Genomic DNA, 21,809 nt, shown 5'->3' on the forward strand with positions numbered 1-21,809 from the left:
TTGTGTTATCTGTTTATTTTGATAAAACTACAAATCACAAAAAAAATGCTATTTTCTATTGTGTATGATATATTCACACATCATATTGAAAAAAATGCAGTTGATCGTCTGTAAAACATTTTACACAATGTTGTATGTTTTGCGGCACACAGCATCATACACTTATTGTATTTCACTAACATTATGATGTTTTCATACCTGTAGCCAATCATGTAGAATAAGCCAATTGTGATGTACATTTATATAATATAACAATTCAAACAGAGCAAGTATCAAAATACCAATTTCACTATGGTTTATATTACATGCACATGTAAGTAATGCATAGTTATGATCAATACATATTACTAATAAATAACATTTCAACGTTGTAAGTAGTTTATGATGAAAATCCTATCAGTTAAGAGCGACACTTCTTCATATTGCAAACCAAATCAATATTCAGCATAAATACAGTAAAACTGCGGTCGTTCGAACAAGCAGTCGTTCGAGAGCCGGCGTTCCCTCGAGGTCGGAGGTCGGAGCTTGGTCCAGAACGTTTTTCCTTTAATTTTCATATAAAAATATACCTACGCTGCATCGAAACCTAATTATGTCGAGAAGTCAAGCAATTTGCTCGGTTCCAAGTACACAAATCATGCACAAAACCTTATGGCTCCCTCGAGGTCATAATTTCACACTTTTTCCCGAATTCGTGTCACTTTGCTTTCCAATATGGAAATTTTGTAAAAAAATATATTTACATTTATTCATTTGTTGATATTTCTTTTACATTTTATATTAAGTATAGATAAAGTAAACGACAAGTTTTGAACACATCAGCGATTTCCACAACGCACTACATATTCGGTGTCTTAGTAAACAGACGACTTAAAACTTAAGATACACTGAAAGATATTTCATAACAGACTGGAGAATTGAAAATCCGTTCGTTCGAAACATCGGTTCCCTCGAGATTTAGGGTCGGTCCCCGTCGACCTCGAGCGATCGCAGTTTTACTGTATAATAATCACATAACTATTGTCTTTGAATCAACACTAATATGTATATTAATTGGAGAATCTGATTCACATTTCAACACATCTTAATAGCAACAATGCTATCATCACCATTTCCAACAATGAGACTTGAGGTGTGTTCACTGAACCACACTGACATAGGGCAGGTCAGGCCATTAGATCCCATGGCCACTGTGGTCAGCGTCTGTTTTCCCTCTCTGTCCACCTGTACCACAGACTTAGACTCAAACCCACACGAAAAGACATGGCTACTAGGGCTGACACAAACTCCACTGGGATATTTTAGTTCAGAATCTCTTAGTTTTGATAACACTTGACCATTTTTATCAAGGGTAATTAATTTATCGCCAGAAAATGCTGTTATATAGATTCTCTCCCCATCAGGACTGACTGCACACTTCCATATTAACATATTTTTTTTTATAACCTTTACTAGCTGTCCATCCATTGTGTACCGGTAGAGGGTAGAGTCGGAGCAGATATACAGCTGATCCTGGTGGTAGGCAATGGAGATACAGCTGTGATCTGTGCTAATCTTTCTCGATACTTGTAACTGTCCTCTGGTCACTATTAGGATGTAGATCTCATGTATTTTATCATCATCACTTATTACAGCAATTTCACTGCCGGTTGTGTGGCATAAATGTTTTGGATGAGCAGGAAGATCAAGGTGAGCAGTGACCTTACACTTCCTGTCGAGAAGCTTCACTCTCTTGTTATTTGAGTCAGCAATAACAAGGTCTCTACTAGGCAACTCACATATACCCATTATCTTGCAGGTATTCCTATCTTTTTTTATTCTAACACTGTACGTCTTTGACCCTTGACCTAAGAACACATAATCACTGTCTAACCTCTTTGCTAGGGAAATCACTATTTCAGTAGCTCCAAACATGTGCAGGTTCCTGAGAAATGGCATTATGCTGATGTTAGACGTAAAACGTAAGGCTTCCCCCGGTTTTCCTTGTATTTCATGCATAAGATTCTGAGCTTCAGTCAGTTTTGTCTGAAATTTCCTGTGCCCGACGTAACAATTGGTCTCCTTGTTTTTTTCAGCTATCTGCCTGAACTTGTCCATCATGATTTTCAGTAACTCATTCATATGACTACAAGTTTCAATGTCATCTTTTAAACTCTTCTCTAATTCCTTCATCATGCTATCTAACTGCTCAGCTGTTTTCTGCTCAAGCTTGTCTAAGATCTGATTTAACTCTTTTCGGAGAGCCTTGATTTCAGCTAGAATGTTCCTGTAAGAGTCATTAAGAGAGGCTTTGTCTTTCATCTTGGCATTCTTGAGCTCATCGAGCCTGCTCTTGATCTTGTCCACTGCTGCTGGCAGCTGCTTGAACTCTGCTGATTTCAGGAACCCTCTTGCCAGTTCAGGCAAGTGACTTATACTGCTACAAAGCCTGAAAATGTACATGAGCTCTTGAGATGGCATTGCCAAATGATAAAAGATAAATCAGATTTTATTTTAATAAAACATTTAGAATCGAGTCTAGGGTTAAAGCTTAAGAATTTGAGGAGGATAATACTCCCTGCTCTTTATGAAAGGACCAATCTGTCTTCATTGATACAAGAATGTGCACCCCTCTGCTTTCTTAAAATTAAATGCTTTAGGTTATCAAATAATTCAATTCCTTGGTTTAAAGCTTATTATAAGTTTATAAATACTTCCAAACTTTATATTTCTCGCAGTTAAAATTTAAAACTACTTCCTTTAAACATATTAAAAAAAAAATGTACAAATTAATAAAAGTTCAACGCAGTCAGATACAACATGCCCTAAGTGCCCAGTAACTTTTCAGCAGCACCGTGCAGCACCTGACACACAGCGACACCAATGTAACATGTAAGAGAAAGGATGCCCTCATTGATTTATTGCTTTATATATGTATTTTTAAAACAAAAGAATCACAAATATTTTCTGACGCGACTAAGACACAAAACTAAGCCAGAGCTTCTCAGACAAATTTCATATGTCCATACAGTGATCAGGAGTTTAAGTTTATATGTTAAAGGGCTTGAGGTCATGGCCAATTTTCACCCTTTTATCACGGCAACAAGAAAAAGAATAAGAAACTTAAAATAAAGAAGCAGGTTTTATACTAACAAGTAAAAACTTAACATAAAACATCAAAATATTGATTATTGATTGATTGATATTGATTGATAAATGAAAAAGGAATTATAGACCCGGGTCTTGGGCACAACGCATCTGGTGGTCACTATTTCAAATTTATTTCAAAATCTCACGAATACTGACAAAGACAAGGATCGGACATGAACCACAATCATCAATTAACTTATATAGCATAACTAGCAAAGTGACCTTGACCTTACTGTTGGGGACCAAGGTCTTGAGTGTGACATGTCATCATTTTATGGTTGTCTAATTATTGAGGATCCCAACATGACAAAATTATGGATGATACAGGAAAGCATGACAGATGCTTGAGACTGACGGACTGGACAATTTCATTTTGTGTAACCGGGGGTTATACAGTGTGCTTAAGTTGTTATATTCTCAGTTTTAAGACAAATATTCTCTAGGCTTATGTGTACCAAGTTTTATTTCATAATGTTGAACAGATTTGGAGTAATGTCCAAGGTAAAACTTTCTGCACCACTCTGATGATGGCTTCGCTTACTTCAACAACACCAACACTTTCACAATATCTAAACAAAAATGTAACAAAACTTATAAAATTAATCACCTGTGATTGAGTGACACACAGACATGGCAACACAGTTCCTGATGGTCATCACAGTGGACCTCCAGCTTGTTCCCATGTTGGTCACATCTGTCCATTGAGAACCCCGCCCACTTCTGAATGTCTCCACGGCCATACACAACATGCTTCTTGAAGTACTCCCCATGTATCCTCACACACTTGTCACACAGATAGTGTTCACACTCTGGACAGAAGTGCTGGGCTTCAGTGTTAAAGTCATTTTCCTCACACTTGGAACAACTGTAGTCATGAATCAGGTCAGATCCCTTGTAAATTGATGAACCTCCAAACGCCATTTTGTTTAAGATTTGTCCTTCCTCAAACTTGTCAAATAACACTTCAATCTAGATTACAGTTATCAACACTATCATAATCACAAAATAATGATAAGTGAAGAAAGAATCCAATAAAACCTCACCTCATCACATTTTTATTAACCGCCATTACTGTTTCAAGTTTAAACAGCACAATGAGTGGCTACTAACCATTCAAAGACCAGGAAGTAAAATACTTCAATCAATAAACTGAACAAACATAATAATACCACCTTGGGAATGACCTGTTGAAACTCACTTAAACTCAAAACAAGATATCAGGTGTTAAAAGTAAAACATTAAAAAGGAAAATCAGACAATCTGTATTTTTTGTTTGAATTTTTAGTGAACAGTTTAACATTTGAAGTAGTTCAAATATTAAACTGTTCTGCAAAAACAAATTAGATAAATACTGTTTAACATAATCAATGAATTAAAAGTTCAAATTACTTTTTGAAGTAAAACATATAATCATGATAATCAAAGTGTTTACTAATATCTCAATAGAAATGCAATCAAATGTCATCCTGTTTTGCAAAATAAACCTTAAAATGACCATGGTTTTTGCTGGAAACTTCCGTAGTCAATCTTTCAATCAAACACTATTTAAATTGATCACTGTTTAGCATACATGCCATATACCCCAGAGTTTTTAACCGGGATGCAGGGGATGAAAAATATATACATAAAAATAGGGAATCGGAAACATGCAATAATGAAAAAGATGTTTTGATAAATGCCAAAAGGAAACATGATTACCAACTTTTACCAGAAGTGATTAATTTATTGGTAATAATGATCGAAGGCAAACAAATATGACTATGTGGGAAATGGAAGATATAAACAATATTTATAATACCCGGTTTTTATACCATTCTCTTCTTGTCTGAAAGTCATCATTGCTGATAGAAAGTTGTTTTTCAATGGAGTTTAAAGAAAGGTAAGTCAATTTAATTGTCTTGAAAACATAACTTTTTCTATACAGACTTTGAAGTAAAAAATGCCCCTATTATTTGCTGATAACTAGTCAATCTTACGGTCACACATCATTGACTTCAATCACTGTATATATGTTCTTTGTTTTCATCACACCAGCCAATTAGCTATACGTCATTCTTAAGATTAAATTAAAACCAATATTGAATACCACCGCAGTCCCAAATTTCTCAAAACATCCTAAACCATTGTTTGTTTACAAGTGAATAAAGAATATTAAGTGGCTTGAAACTGTAATTTTAGTAAAACTATACCATTCTTGGACCTATTTTAGCTAAATTTTATCGAGTTTTTGCAAGTATATCTTGTTCCTCACTTAAAATTCTTTTTTTACCTAGGACCCCCTGGCTAAGCTTACTACTTTTATCTTCATATAATTAGTCTAATGTATACATCCTTTAACGTTTTTGGACTTTTAAGTAAAGAATTATTAAGTAAAGAATTTGGCTTAACAAAATAAGCCAGTGACGTTTGCTATGCTTAAAAAGTTTCGAGAAATTTGGGCAAGAGAAATGGAAATACACTGAAAGGCAATGAATAATGTTAGAATGATTCAAGTCTAAATAACTTACATCGGCCTTCTGCAGATGTGAAGCAGTTGAAATGTAAAGCTAACTTGGTAAATGAAAACCGTCATAGTCCGCTGTCATTAAACTGTGACAGGTTTATAATTACACAGTTGATTCACAAGTTAATTCAATCCGAGGTCATTCCACGAAACATTTCATGCATTTTACGAGAATCAACAAATTTCATGTTAGAGTTCAAGCCCTTTCTTTTCATGCATTTAGTACCTTTTTTATTCTACTATAGTTAACGGTCTATTTCTTTAACAGACATTAGTTGTTTGTGGAAGAAGAAAAGTTCGATGTGTCCCTCTAAATACATGTATTCACTTTTTTGTTGTTGTAATGATTTTCGAAGATGGAAAATTATAACAAGCATGTTGCCAACACAGGTGTATTATTGAACAATCTGATGAAAACTATAACGTGTTGATGCATTAGTTGCGCTTACACCCTCAGGTTTTAAATTCTGTATAAAACAACCATCTATCCGGCACAGTATGTCACTAACATACTAAACATGTTGTATTGATTTCGAGTCACAGTGTCCATTGCCCCCAGATCTCTTGAAAGTACCAATGATCTATCTGGGGTAGATATAGCTAATTCACTGACTGTATAAAGATATTATCCATTGACTGTTTAAATGAATCGGGCAATAAAGCTCTCCAATTTGAGCTTGGGTAAGTGATGGTGACAGTGATTAGAAGGATTGAACTTTATTTCAAAAATGAATAATCATACCTATGTTGCAATAATTTTTAAACCACTGACTTTTAGTACTCTTTATAAAGTGTATTCTCATTGGTTGATAATAACAGCTAGAAAAAATAATGCTTAGCACCGAGAACTAAGATAATATGTCTGAGATATTTGTTCAACCTACTTTCTTTAAAAAACAGAGACAAACTAAGATAATTAAAGAATGCGCTATGAAACATCGTTCTAATACGGTGAACATTTGTGGAATGTTATTTTAAAATCCGTCATGGGGTTCAAGACCTATGGAATGGACACGCATACTAGTCATATTATAGTCATATGACCTTTGACCCTCAAAGTGTGACATATGACTTTTGACCTCAAAGTTCGACATTGACATTGAACTAAAGTTGTTGTTACATGCGTTCTACACGTCGTCCAAATATTGTGAACATTTGTGGCGTGTAATTTAAAAATTATTCATTAGGGTCAAGAGATATGGAGAGTACACACATTGTAGTCATACAACTATTGACCCCCGAGTGTGTTATTGACCTTGAACCAAGCTGGTTATAACATGTGCACTGTCAATCGTCTTAATATGGTGAAAATTTGTGGCGAGTTATTCCATAATTCATAATGGTTTCAAGAAATTTAGAGGGAATGTGATTTAAGGTGGACATACCTACTGACAAACTTACGGACATGTCGAGCAAAAACAATAACTCTAGCAATTTAATGGAATTTGCCGAAACGACCGCCGCTGTTCCTTCCGACACAAAGTCATGCTTCTATGTTCATGGGGTGATGTGCCAGGTTTATCCCTTCTGTGTCTTACATGAATGGAAGAACCAATTTTATCCAAACTGCGTCTGACAAACGGATCTATACCCAGTTTATCCCAACCGTTCAGACTTGTAGTGCTGTACTGGTTTTATCCCAACTGTGCCTTATACAAGGTGTTGTAACTGTGTCTTACATGTAGCGCTGTACCAAGTTTATCCCATACAGATCCAAGCATGAAGTGCTTTACCAAGTTTATTATTTATTATTAAGGCTGACAAGTAGATCTGTTCGAAAATATTCCCACCTGTGTCTTACATGTAATGATGTGCTGAATTTATCTCAACTGTAACTGACAAGTAGTGCTGTCCAAACGTTATCCCAACTGAACCTGGGATTAAGTGATGTACCAGGTTTATCACAACTTTGCCTGTTTGCATGTTGTGTTGTACAAAGTTTTCCCAAGTGCGCCTGACAATTACTGCTACACTAAGTGCATTCCATCTGTGCCTAACATGTAGTGCTTTAATAAGAACATCCCATCTGTGCATGACAAGTAGTGCTTTACTAAGTATATCCCATATGTGCCTGCCATTTAGTTCTGTACCAAGAGTATCCACACAGTGTATGACAAAGAGCTGTACTAAGTTCATTTAAACAGTGCTTAACATGTATTGCTGTGCCAAATTATCCAAACTTAACCTGCCAAGCATTGCTGAACCGAATAATAACAAGAGATGTTTGTCAAACATTATGCCCCCCCTGAGCGCCATGTTGTTAGGATTATATGGACAATTGAATGAAATATGCATGGACCGAAATGACAGCTGATTTGTCGCTGACATTGTATGCCGTTGAGGCAGTTTTAAGATTATGACCATTCAAAGTTTGAGGATTGAGTGTGTTATGACCATGACCTTTGACTCTATGACCTCAAAATCCATAGTAGTCATCAGCTGGTCACCAAAAATCTAAATATTAAGTTTGAGGGCCATGGGTGCAGGCATTGACAAGTTATCACACAGCGAGCATTTTTCATTCAAGGTCACTGTAACCTTGACCTTTGACCCCTTAAATCATAAGGGGTCATCTACAGGTCAGACACAACTCCAAGTCAAGTTTGAGGGCCATGGGTGCAGGCATTGTCCAATTATCACTTGAAACATTTTCGCATTCAAGGTCACTGTGAACATGACCTTTGACCCAATGACTCCTGAAATCAATAAGGGTCATCTCCTGGTCAGGCCCAACTTACATGTCAAGTTTAATGATCATAGATTTAGGCATTGTTGAGATATCACTGGGAGAAGATTTGTTAACTTTGTTTTGCGTTAAAGGTTACTGTGACCTTGACCTTGGCCTGATGACCCCCAAAGTCAAGAGGGGTCATCTACTGGTCAGGCCCAACCTTCATGTCAAGTTTGATGACCATACGTCCAGGAATTGTCTAGTTTGCTTTCAAGATCACTGTGACCTTGATCTTTGACCCCTTAAATCAATAGGGGTCATCTACTGGTCAGGCCCAACCTCCAAGTCAAGTTTGAGGGCCATGGGCGCAGGCATTGTTGAGTTATCACTCGGGCAACCTTTTATCGTTCAAAGTCACTGTTACCTTGACCTTTGGCCCAATGACCCCTAAAATCAATAGGGGCCATCTACTGGTCAGGCCCAACCTCCAAGTCAAGTTTGAGGGCCATAGGTGCAGGCATTGTCGAGTAATCACACGGACAACCTTTTACCATTCAAGGTCACTGTGACCTTGACCTTTGGCCCGATGACCTCCAAAAACAATAGGGGTCATCTACTGGTCAGGCCCAACCTGAAAGTCAAGTTTGAGGGCCATGGGTGCAGGCATTGTTGAGTTATCACATGGGCAACCTTTTACCATTCAAGGTCACTGTGACCTTGACCTTTGGCCTGATGACCCCCAAAAACAATAGGGGTCATCTACTGGTCAGGCCAAACTTCCATATCAAGTTTGATGACCATAGGTCTAGGCATTGTTGAGTTATCACTCGGACAAGCTTTAAATTTATTTTACCATTAAAGGTCACTGTGGCCTTGACCTTTGACCCGATGAGCCCTAAAATCAATAGGGGTCATCTACTTGTCAGGCCCAACCTTCATGTCAAGTTTGATGACCATACGTCCAGGAATTGTTGAGTTATCACTCGGACAAGCTTTGGTCTACCGACGGACCGACCGACCGACCGACCGACATACCGACATGCCTGTGCAAAGCAATATACCCCTCTTCTTCGAAGGGGGGCATAATAATAACAGAAATGTATTCCAACAATGTGCGCTACTTTGTACTGTTTTTCCTGTCAGTGCCTACCAATTGTGTTGAACAAAGTTTATAAAATATGAACCTGACAAGCAGTGTTGAACCAAATAACGGAAACGTATTCCAACAGTTCCTGCCATTAAGTGATGTACCAAGTTTATCCCCACAGTGCCTGACATGTAGTGTGGTAACAAGTTTATCCCCACAGTGCCTGACATGTAGTGTGGTACCAAGTTTATCCCCACAGTGCCTGACATGTAGTGTGGTAACAAGTTTATCCCCACAGTGCCTGACATGTAGTGATGTACCAAGTTTATCCCCGCAGTGCCTGACATGTAGTGTGGTACCAAGTTTATCCCCACAGTGCCTGACATGTAGTGTGGTACCAAGTTTATCCCCACAGTTCCTGACATGTAGTGTGGTACCAAGTTTATCCCCACAGTGCCTGACATGTAGTGTGGTACCAAGTTTACCCCAACAGTGCCTGACATGTAGTGTGGTACCAAGTTTATCCCCACAGTGCCTGACATGTAGTGTGGTAACAAGTTTATCCCCACAGTGCCTGACATGTAGTGTGGTACCAAGTTTATCCCCACAGTGCCTGACATGTAGTGTGGTAACAAGTTTATCCCCACAGTGCCTGACATGTAGTGTGGTACCAAGTTTATCCCCACAGTGCCTGACATGTAGTGCAGTACCAAGTTTATCCCCACAGTGCCTGACATGTAGTGCGGTACCAAGTTTATCCCCACAGTGCCTGACATGTAGTGTGGTACCAAGTTTATCCCCACAGTGCCTGACATGTAGTGTGGTACCAAGTTTATCCCCACAGTGCCTGACATGTAGTGTGGTAACAAGTTTATCCCCACAGTGCCTGACATGTAGTGTGGTAACAAGTTTATCCCCACAGTGCCTGACATGTAGTGTGGTACTAAGTTTATCCCCACAGTGCCTGACATGTAGTGTGGTACCAAGTTTATCCCCACAGTGCCTGACATGTAGTGTGGTACCAAGTTTATCCCCACAGTGCCTGACATGTAGTGTGGTAACAAGTTTATCCCCACAGTGCCTGACATGTAGTGTGGTAACAACCCCATCCCAACTACAAAGTAGTATTAATTTCACATCATGTCCAATAAAAATCATTAGCATGGTAATAAAACAAGAAACAATTATAAATGGTTCATAATTAACATTTTCTAACAATACAGATCTTGATTTTTTTATACAGCGCCAGTAACATAATGAAAACAATTGCAATTTAATAGCCTTTTTACATTAAAACAACAGTGTAATAAGAGTATATGTATTATACATTTATATTGAGATAATTGTTAATTCAGATATTTTTAAAACACAACAGTAAAGTAACATTTTTCCAAATCGTTGGTCATTTGGTGTTAATGGATAGCAACTCAATAGCAAAAAATAATAAATAACTTGTAATTCTGAATGTATCACAGATCAAAATTTTGAATATCACCATACATAGAACTGTTTAAATGAACATTAACACATACTTATTATAAGGATAAGTTAGAAAGTAAATATGCATAGTTAATGAATTAAAACAAAACCTTATGAACCGTATGTGTTTGTAGAAAAGTATTGAACTAATGACTTCAGAGTCAAAATAGGGGACACACTGGTGAAAGGCAGGCAACCTACCAAGTTTCATGACCCTATTTCAAAGTTTACCTTTAGTATTTTAAGACAAGGTTTGATCTACTGACTGACCATCGGAGAGACAGACATTTCAAAGCTAAATCTTCCTCCTTTTTAAAGTGGACATAATGCAATCACTTGACTGTGTTTACTCAAACATTTTACTTAAAAAGGGTATTGCACAAAAAATAAGAAAGCTTCACTTATTTCTAGAAGTCACATGACCAGAGACGTGAAAGAATACCGTGTATTAAACAACCTTAGCTATTCACGCGAGCACCACAAGGGAATGCCAAATTTTGTCTATTTTTATCATTTGACCAATTAAGAAAACTCAATAAATACTTGTGCAAAAGCGACTTAATATATGTACACATAAAATGCACATATAATGAAAATGGACAGTTTTTATAACCATGCTCGAGTCGGTTTCCTGTGTTCAAACAAGAACTGGTGTCCATTTTGAGAGGCCATGAGGAAATCCCCTGGTGGTGATGTAACCCGCGACATTTTGAGAGTCATACATCTATACAATATCACCCTCCAATTATGTGCATTACACGCTATTATCTGTGACAATTTGTGAGTCAAAATCCACATTGAAGCATTTTTTCACAACAACAACTACAACCCCATTATCATGACACTCAGTCTATGGTATTATCTCTTACTTTCTATCCCCATTATCATGACACTCAGTCTATGGTATTATCTCTTACTTTCTATCCCCATTATCATGACACTCAGTCTATGGTATTATCTCTTACTTTCTATCCCCATTATCATGACACTCAGTCTATGGTATTATCTCTTACTTTCTATCCCCATTATCATGACACTCAGTCTATGGTATTATCTCTTACTTTATATCCCCATTATCATGACACTCAGTCTATGGTATTATCTCTTACTTTCTATCCCCATTATCATGACACTCAGTCTATGGTATTATCTCTTACTTTCTATCCCCATTATCATGACACTCAGTCTATGGTATTATCTCTTACTTTTTATCCCCATTATCATGACACTCAGTCTATGGTATTATCTCTTACTTTCTATCCCCATTATCATGACACTCAGTCTATGGTATTATCTCTTACTTTCTATCCCCATTATCATGACACTCAGTCTATGGTATTATCTCTTACTTTCTATCATAGAAATCAGATAAATTAAAAGAAGACAACAGCATCTGTGTGGTTATTTAACTTTCAAAAAGGTTGTTATTAAGATTGTTTCGTATATCAAAAGCCTTAGTGCAACAAAACTCTAAGCATATAAATATAATTATCAAAAATATCAATTATGTACAAAGAAAACATAAAACTATTGCACGATTTCTGACTTTTAAAAATTCATTGCAATGTGAAAAATATTAAACTCAAAGAATCGGAAAATATCCAACATCTAAGACAACATCATTTTCTTTATTCAAACGCCGGATAAAGGTTTATATAAAGTTTAATGTCATTTAAAAAAAAATCAAATTTAGTATGAAGCAGTAATCACTGTTTAGATTAAATTAAGAGTATTGACAATTATCAATAATACAGTTTTATTTTCTAATACGCCTTGAGGAAATACTCCTCAGAAAGTTTGAATCAATGACATCTTGGGTGCAAGGCGGAGACGTACATTCCTTAACCTAGTTGAGGAATATTGTCTTGAGTATTTTGTTCCTTCTGTGTGGAATGTTTTCTTCTTTTGAAGGTCTGGTAGATCATTGCGCAGAGACGTTAATTTCATGGATATCAATTTTGCCCCGTAGTAAATCGACCTTGACCTTGTATCGCGCCAAATCTTTACGTGTAACCATACCTAAAACCTATAACAGAGGAATGTACGAAACCTCAAATAATTTTCCTTAAGATATTGATAAATTCACATCTTGTAACAGACAAATGATAATGTAACCCACCATGTTTTTATCATTGATGACGACTACATGCCGAAGACCGAGAGCCCTGAACAGTCGGAAGATTCTGGGAAGGGACGCACACTGAAAAACAACAACAAAACAATGTAGAGGTCTTCTGGCACACTAATTATTGAGGGTATTGTATTGTTCCATTTCTAATGTATTATTCCTGGCATTTATCCACTATATACACTGAGAAAAAGGAAAATATAACAAATCTGAAATCATCTTACCGAACATGACGTATCAAGTATGCATAAAGCAAATTTCGTTACATATTATGCTTGAAACAAGCTACGGTGAGTTTTTATCAATTTTAGCCGATAAGTTTAATAAATTTCATTTCGAGGGACCACAAATGAAATATTTAATTGATATCATAAATACGAATCTGATGATTTTCAGTCCAAATAGATAAAACATTGATAGAATGCACATTTTCAATGCTACGAATGTATGACATCACATCGGATGCCCCCAGTGCGGACAAGAAAAACTTACAAAAGGCAATAACTCTAATAAGATAAAAAGGTAAATAGTTATTGCATACTGGGCTTCCTCTTGTTCTATTTTTGATGAAGTTTTATTGAATTCCATTCGTAAGTTTTGATGTTTTTCTCATGACAATAAAAAGTAACAAAAGGCTATAACTCTGTTGTTAGCTAAAATTGAGTTATGGTTCCTGTACACTGTTCTTCCTCTCATTGTTCCTAACCATTGTATAAAGTCTAATTCAATTATATCCAGTAGTTTTCAAATTATGACGCAGAAAAATGTTATTAGCTGAATTAGAGGTATGTTTTATGTACACTGCACTTCCTCATATATTCTATCAATATATGCAGTTTATTTTTTAATTTCAACCAGTTTCAAGTTACTATCCGGACATGGAAAATTGCAACGGATTGAACGACCATCCGACCAAATGTTGACTCCAAACCATATTTGTCAGGGGTATAATAATTATTTTATGATTGTGACGTCATTTTTCATACAAACCAAGATAACCTAATGATGCCATAACTTCATTGAGTCTATTGCAGGCCTCAGAAATAAGAGCTTGAAATTGAAGCAGGCCCTTAAAAATCTTACATCTCGTATGGTATGGCTCGCCGGATTCATAAAGGGAACCAGATCTATGGTAAAGTCTCTCTCATGGGGCGAAATGTGGATTTGCTGAAACACATAGAAATACATTTAGGTGTTACTGTACACGGTACGCCAGTTGCATATCACCCATAGTGAACAGCTATATATACACAACTTTTTGTTGTAATTCAATACCAGTCCTTTGCAACTGTCTTGGGTGATATTAAACGATCCATCTTTCGGAAAATGCCTTTAAGTAACTGTAACATCACATTGTATACATTTTCATCCATATAAATAACCCAGGGACAATAATTACAGATTAAAGTCTCAGTTCAGACTGCAAATCTTCTTTTCATTGTGACTTTCCTTCTAGTTGGGATTTGATGATAGATCTGCGGGATTCTTTAAAAACTATATAAAACTATACAACTGTTAACATTTATTTTATGTGAAAAATATGAAGATAAATGTTTTGTTATTTTATAAAAGTGCTTTTCAGAATCTTCATTGCTTCTAACTCCTTCCTTTAGTTTACTGATTTACTATTAAATTTTACTTTAAATGACTAATCCACCGATGATAACAAGGCTTTGATATTTCATGGACTGTTTTCTAAATTCTAAACAGAAAAAAACAACAACTAAAAATATAATTATGCAGAAGTATTATTTCACAATTTTTCCTTTGAAACGATACCTGTATTGGTGGAAATCGAGGGTATGCGTCTCTGAAATCAGAGGACTTTAATTGGTCCATTTTTCTTTTTATATCCGTATTTTCTTGGAAAATCTGAAAATAACAATGCTTATTAACTCAAAGCTGCAGCTTTCATTCACAGCTTGGTTGTAAATGGTATAATAAATCAGTCAGGATTAAATTTGATCATATAACTTCAACAAAAATGGAGTAAGTGTATATTAGCATTAATTGTGATTCAGTTATTGATTCCTCCTCCTTCCATTTTCTGCGAAATGAGAAAAACAAATGATATAAAACATAAAATTATCATACTTCAAGAATAACACATGAAATGCAATTAGATACTGAAGAAAATATGGTTCTCAAAAATTACAATTTCCTTGGAGCAGATATATTTTTCATATTGCAAACTCTCATTTCCATGGACGAGCAATTCAATACCAGTTCACTAAATTAAAAATTTCATTGCCACGCTTACAAAAGTTCTAGTAAAGTGTCATGTGTCCGGGAAAACTTTGAGTATTATTATTTATACAGATTTGTTGTAAAAAAGCCTGTATATTATTATACCAATCATCCTTTAAAATACCAGTGTTTTAATTTAAAAGTATAATATTCGATCACTTCAGACAAACAAATGTCACAAGAGGAAAAGGTCTGAAAGCCTTACCATTACAAAACAAAGACATTCATATTGATTTACTAGAAACTTTGAAAAAGTTTTCATCACATAGTGAATATTTTAGGATCAATCTGAAATGCTCTTCTGTTGGTTGTTGGATTTAAGTTGGAAAAAGGGGCAATACCCAGTAATAAATGTCAGAGTAATAGGCCTTGAGTGATGTTGTTCAAACTGAAATGCTGATCTGTTGTTTGTTTTCACTTGCATAAGGGGAAACACCCAGTAATCAATGTCAGAGTTATGGGCCTTGAGTGGTGTTTGTTCAAAATGAAAAGCTCTTTTGTTGTTGGGTTTCATGTGGAAAAGGGGCAATACTCAGTAATCAAAGTTGAGTTATGGGCCTTGAATGACATGGATCAAACTGAAGCGCTCTTCTGTTGTTGGGTTTCATATGGAAAAGGGGCAATACTCAGTAATCAAAGTTAGAGTTATGGGCCTTGGATGACATGGATCAAACTGAAACGCTCTCCTGTTGTTGGGTTTCAGATGGAAAAGGGGCAATACTTAGTAATCAAAGTTAGAGTTATGGGACTTGGATGACATGAATCAAACTGAAACGCTCTCCTGTTTTTGGGTTTCAGATGGGAAAGGGGCAATACTCAGTAATCTTAGTCAGAGTTATGGGCCTTGAGTGACATGGATCAAACTGACATGCTCTTCTGATGTTGGTTTTCAGTTAAAAAAGGGCAATACCCAGTAATCATAGTCCAAGTTATGGGCCTTGAGTGATGTTCAATCTGAAACATTCTTCTATTGTTAGCTTTTAGTTGAAAAAAGGGGCAATACCCAGTAATCAATGTCAGAGTAATGGGCCTTGCTGTACATGTGCATATTGTCTCTGGTAACATGTTTAAACTCTTTTAAATTTCATGATCGGAACAAAGAAAGCATATGATTTCAGTACAGATAAAAATATTGGCTTATTTAACTTGGAAATATATGGCCACGTAGCTCTTTATTAAAAAAACACACAAACCCAAAACATTTCTAAAGGCTATTTTTTATAAAGGCTATTTTTTTAATATAATGCATTACAATCAATATGTTTCTTTCGTACATCTATCAAGTGTAAACTAATAGTTTGCCCCTTGTTGAATATCTTGAAAAATTCTCGAGTTATGGTCAAGTTTTGAGATTTTGAATGCCATGGACAGTGACATCAAGGCTGTGGCAAACTTTTTTTCTCAAAAAAGCAGACAAATTTAAATCAAAACTTACTTTCAGTTTTAAAAGAACAATTAGCTGAGATCTAAGTATAACACCCTGGTATCTTCCAAATGTCTGCACTTCTTCCTGAAATAAGATGAATGAAATGTGCAAACATGAAGTTAGAAAGTAATTGTGTTGATGATTTTTAAAATATGACTTTACCACAAAAACATGCAGACTGATGTTTGTTACAGGTTATTTAGTCTTAAAACTTATTTCATTTTTCCCAAGGCAAAAACTGTTCACTTTTCACAAAAAAAGGTGTTTGTTTTAAAAATTGAACTGTCTAAGATGTTCCTTTTCACAAAAGATAAGTTGGTCTTGGAAATTGAACTGTCCAAGATGTCTCTTTTCACAAAAGGTAAGTTGGTCTTGGAAAGTGAACTGTACATGATGTCACTTTTCACAAAAATAAAGGTCTTGGAAATTGAACTGTCCAAGATGTCTATTTTCACAAAAGGTAAGTTGGTCTTGGAAATTGAACAGTACAAGATGTCTATTTTCACAAAAGGTAAGTTGGTCTTGGAAATTGAACTGTCCAAGATGTCACTTTTCACAAAAGTAAGTTGGATTTGGATATTGAACTTCTCAAGATGCCTAATTTTCATGAATACTTAAGCCATATAGCAGTTAGTAACTGCTTTTGCATTATTTGCAACATTTAACAATGCAAAACAGTGCAAATGATGCAGCACATACAAAATTTGATAAAAAGACTTGACAATAAATGTTTTTTTGTGAAAAGAAAAGTTTTACGTGAGCAACTTCTTAGGGTATGTTTCACAGATGACTTTGCAAGCTCACACTTGTTCATTCATACTTGACCTTCATACTGAATGAATGCACAAAAAAATGATAATCAAACCATAGTAATGTGCATTTTAATTACAACAAGAACATCAAAGGCATTCTTCAACGCTTGTGTGTTTAAGTTGTTTTAAGTCGATATGGGGAATAAGCTGACAGGTGATACAGTTATGTGTGGTACCAATTTTCAGTAATGGCCAAGGTTTATTATTTTGCGCAATGAGGTAAACGAGGACATCATGGCTATCATCTTACCTCAACTTTTTTTCTTACAAAACATGGTTACTACTCAGATGTAAAGTGAATATAGAATCATCTATTCTCAACTACAGTCACATATAATGTTAGAGTACTCATGAACCTCAGATGTATATTCTACATCACTGCTGGGGTCATAATCCTCAACGACCGGGAAGCCATTGTGTGCCTCCTTCTTCAGAATGTCCACAATCCGTCCAACCTTCTCCTGTGTACGGAACACGATCGTGGGATGGCTCATTACCTCCCTTGAGGAAAAAATACACAGTTTATTGATGTCCCTTGGATGCTAGATCATTATTCAATATAGATTTATTAATATAAATTTTGTATTATTAACTAAAGAAAATAATTCACAGAACTATGAAGAAGCAAATTGGTAGAGAAAAACTTCATTAGCAAAATAAATTGGTTGATTTTGCCGCAAGACTGCTATTATGCACTCATCAATGATAAGGGAACGGTCATAAAAATCACTTAAGACAGTGGATGATGCCGTTTTGACAGAAATACTGAGAATGCAGCCATGGAGGGTCTATGTTATTTTTTCGAACACCTAGTGGTGCAAAAATTAAAATGTGTACACACGACTTAAACACTTATGGCATCACATACTGACTTAAAACATTTTAGTAACCATGTGGGCCCAAATCGCGTACATGAAGTCCCCCTATATTTCATTTTGCCAAACCAAGATTTGGAACAAATTTAGCAAAATTCAACTAGAAAAACACAATAGCTGTTACACAGTCTTATTAAACTCTAAATGAACTATTTTGTTAGCAGCTCTAACACATTAATCACCACATTAGCAATATTTAGATTAGTCACTGCACATCTTTAAGGATAAAAGCTGATCAATGTCTTACCCTCAACTGAAAAGATGACAATAACATTGAAATTGTTTACAAACTGATTTATTTACAATGTACATCAATGAATGCATTGAAATTTAAGCTGAGGTATAGCATAGTTGGCAGAATCAGTCAGAGATGGGGAAATTGTTTTTTTTATGTAATTATTATCATATATTTTTACAAGTTGTTCAAAGGGTGGAAACAGTTTTGGAGACCATCTTATTATGCATATACCCATACATTAAACAATTATTTCACCATCTCTCACTGTGTGCCAAAGATGTTTATCATACACCGAATAACTAACGTGTAAGTACTAACTTAATGAAGTAATGTTACAGAACACAACAGACTGATTCTTTTACTATATCAAGATTGTTTTTAGCACTAATTTAAATAAAAATAGGTGAACCGAAAACAGAATTTCACCAATTTTTTAAATATTTTAAATTTCTAACTGAAACTCGTCCTCAAAGGACTAACAATACATGTATGTTTACCTTGCGGATATATTGGCGGACATTAGTGGTGGCTCCCAGCCCAGTATGGGTACACCCTGAAGGTGGATGTGGGAGTCGTAGATGCCCTGAAAGTATAACACATACACACAGTATAACTCTCTGAAGATCAGCAGACACAGTTACCCCCACTGCCATGTTTTCAGTTCTCAATAGTTGAGAAAATCAAAATTGCTCTTACTGATGGTGCTATTACAATGTCGGAAATGGTTTTAGAAATTTGTAAACAGTGCATTAAAGCTGGTAGCAATATGGTGCACATATATAAAAAACAACAACAAGGTAACGTGTTGTATAAAAAAAGTCTTCATATTCATGAAGTATGTAATGTGTTTACAGCGGTGTTAAATTTCTCAATTAATCAATGCAGATATAATTGAAAACTAGGCAACACCAGTAACATTTCCCAGTACCTCATTGAAGCAATCTCCGACCCACTTTGCGATCATAAGCACAATCATGACAGGAAGACCGAACGTGATGTTTCCCGTCGCCTCGATAATTATCACAGTCAGACTTATTGTCATCCGGACTATACCTCCTGAAATGGGTTAGATATACCAAATCAATTTTATTTTATCAAAAATGACATTGCCATCATCAAATAATGTCATTTTTTAAGACATAACTAGTGTAATAGCTTTTGACATGTTGTCATAAATTGCTTTTAAAGCAAGAAACATTTCATATATTTTTTTTAAAAGTTTAATACTTCTGTGTTGAATGACGATCAAGTAATATCCTAAATTTTACTGTACTGAAAATCAATCACACACTATTAAGTGGATGTGTCATTGTTTTACATCTACATAACTCACATAAAAGACAAGGAAAATAGTAAGACTTTCCATTCATACCTAGCTGTGCAGCAGCTCCTATCAACGCGTATTTCCCAGAGTCAAGCCAAACCTGTGGACACACAGGGTAGAAACATTTTCAAACATGATATCAACATTTACCTACTAACAGACAGTAGGAACATGTTCAAACACAATAGTAACATTTATGAACACACAGACAGTAGAAACATGTTCAAACACAATTTTAGCATTCATGTAACCACATACAGTAGAAACATGTTTAAACACAATAGTATCATTTATGTAGTCACAGACAGTTCAAACAAGTTCAAAAGCAATAGTAGTATTATATAGAAACACAAGGTTGGAACATCTTCCAACAAAATGGTAGATTATGTGGAAAAAAGGAGAGATATCATAAAAGAATAATTATTAATTATTCTGCGTGTCTTACTCATTAATTAATAATCATGGCTTAAGTACACATCTTACGATCTCACACAGTAGCTCATTACCTAAAACCCTGAACCGATGAAATAAGATTTTAAATGTTTTATCAAATCAACAAAAACAAAAATAAAATGCTTGTTGACTTGCTTGCAACAAAAAATCACATACCGCGTGTGGGAAGAGTATCTGAAGACACTGGCCGAACAATCGACCCCAGGCAGCCCCAATAAGGAGACTCGGGATGAACAGCCCGCTCGGGATCGCCAGTCCATACGTCCAACATGCCAGCATGAAAAACACAACACAGTACATCGCCAACGTTGCTGGACTGTATGTCCCTGAAACAGATATAATATATGAATTCTGATCTAATTTTTCAGTCTGATAAAAACATTAAAGTATAACCATTGCAAAATTTAAGCCTATTTTCCCTCAAGTGAATCATATCATAATTATTTGATAATTGCTCATTATACAATGTTCAATGACTAAAGGATACAAGAAATGTTGAATAAACCTAAAAATAATTATCCTGGCTTTTGATCCTCATAAAATGGCGTATGCCGTCTAATACAAATTTGTTTAAACAAGAGCCGTCGTAAGACAGCGCGCTTGACTACGCCGCTTTGACATAGAATACAATAAGGATGTATTATACCAAGTTTGGTCTCTTTATGTCAAACCTAACTAAAATTATTTGATACATAAGACTTTGATGCTGCCCTCCCACCAGCCCGCCCAAACAATGACTCAAGTCATTCAAATAACTTGATTTCCCATTATGAAAAATCAAGGGTCATAATTTGTATTTAGACTTAAAACAGAGTTATGTTTCTTGTTGTAAGATGGTCGTAATTAATTTTTTATTTTATTAAGTGCATTTAATGAACGGTATAGAAGTTTTTTTATTAAAATCCCAACTTGCCCTTAACTTTTACTTGCCTAAAACTTTAACCTAAGTCAATCAGGGGCCATAACTTGTATTAAGGATATGGAGTTATGTAACCTCATTGGGTGATGGTCCTGAACAATTGTGTGAAGAATTAAGTCAATTGAATGAAAGGTATAGAAGTTATTTAACAATATCCCAACCTGCCCTAAAACTTTAACCTAAGTTCCATAGTCAATCAGGGGCCATAATTTGTATTAAAGATAATATGGAGTTATTTAACCTCATTATGTGATGGCCCTGAACAACTGCCTGAAGTATTACGTCAATTGAAAGTAGGGTATTGGACTTATAAGTGAAAATCCCAACTTGCCCAAAAACTTTATCCGGACGCCGACGCTGGGGCGAGTAGTATAGCCCACCTATTCTTCGAATAGTCGAGCTAAATATCTGGAATTATCTGTTTTCATTACTGTTGCGTTTTGCCCATGTTCTTGCATGTTTTTGTGTTCATACATGATAGGTTTTATATAGCTAGAACAAACTCTTGAACAATTTGG

General features: G+C 35.6%; 2 protein-coding genes across 2 annotated transcripts in view; both read right to left on the bottom strand.

Annotated features, from left to right (window-relative positions):
- LOC128243332 (uncharacterized) overlaps positions 1–21,809 on the bottom strand; it is a 38,071-nt gene continuing 16,262 nt past the window's right edge. The window contains exons 2-3 of the mRNA XM_052961038.1: positions 3,737–4,062; positions 1–2,428 (exon numbers count right to left, since the gene is read on the bottom strand). Of these exons, the coding sequence (XP_052816998.1) occupies positions 1,075–2,428; positions 3,737–4,050 (1,668 nt within the window). The 5' untranslated portion in view covers positions 4,051–4,062 and the 3' untranslated portion in view covers positions 1–1,074. The remainder of the gene's footprint in view (positions 2,429–3,736; positions 4,063–21,809) is intronic.
- Positions 12,479–21,809, bottom strand: part of LOC128243310 (H(+)/Cl(-) exchange transporter 7-like) — a 33,624-nt gene continuing 24,293 nt past the window's right edge. Inside the window, exons 13-22 of the mRNA XM_052961017.1 lie at positions 20,529–20,698; positions 19,968–20,019; positions 19,524–19,651; positions 19,093–19,178; positions 17,839–17,983; positions 16,680–16,754; positions 14,777–14,869; positions 14,081–14,164; positions 12,989–13,069; positions 12,479–12,895 (exon numbers count right to left, since the gene is read on the bottom strand). Of these exons, the coding sequence (XP_052816977.1) occupies positions 12,791–12,895; positions 12,989–13,069; positions 14,081–14,164; positions 14,777–14,869; positions 16,680–16,754; positions 17,839–17,983; positions 19,093–19,178; positions 19,524–19,651; positions 19,968–20,019; positions 20,529–20,698 (1,019 nt within the window). The 3' untranslated portion in view covers positions 12,479–12,790. The remainder of the gene's footprint in view (positions 12,896–12,988; positions 13,070–14,080; positions 14,165–14,776; positions 14,870–16,679; positions 16,755–17,838; positions 17,984–19,092; positions 19,179–19,523; positions 19,652–19,967; positions 20,020–20,528; positions 20,699–21,809) is intronic.

Source organism: Mya arenaria, chromosome 2, assembly GCF_026914265.1.
Source record: "Mya arenaria isolate MELC-2E11 chromosome 2, ASM2691426v1".
Taxonomy (NCBI): Eukaryota; Metazoa; Mollusca; class Bivalvia; order Myida; family Myidae; genus Mya; species Mya arenaria.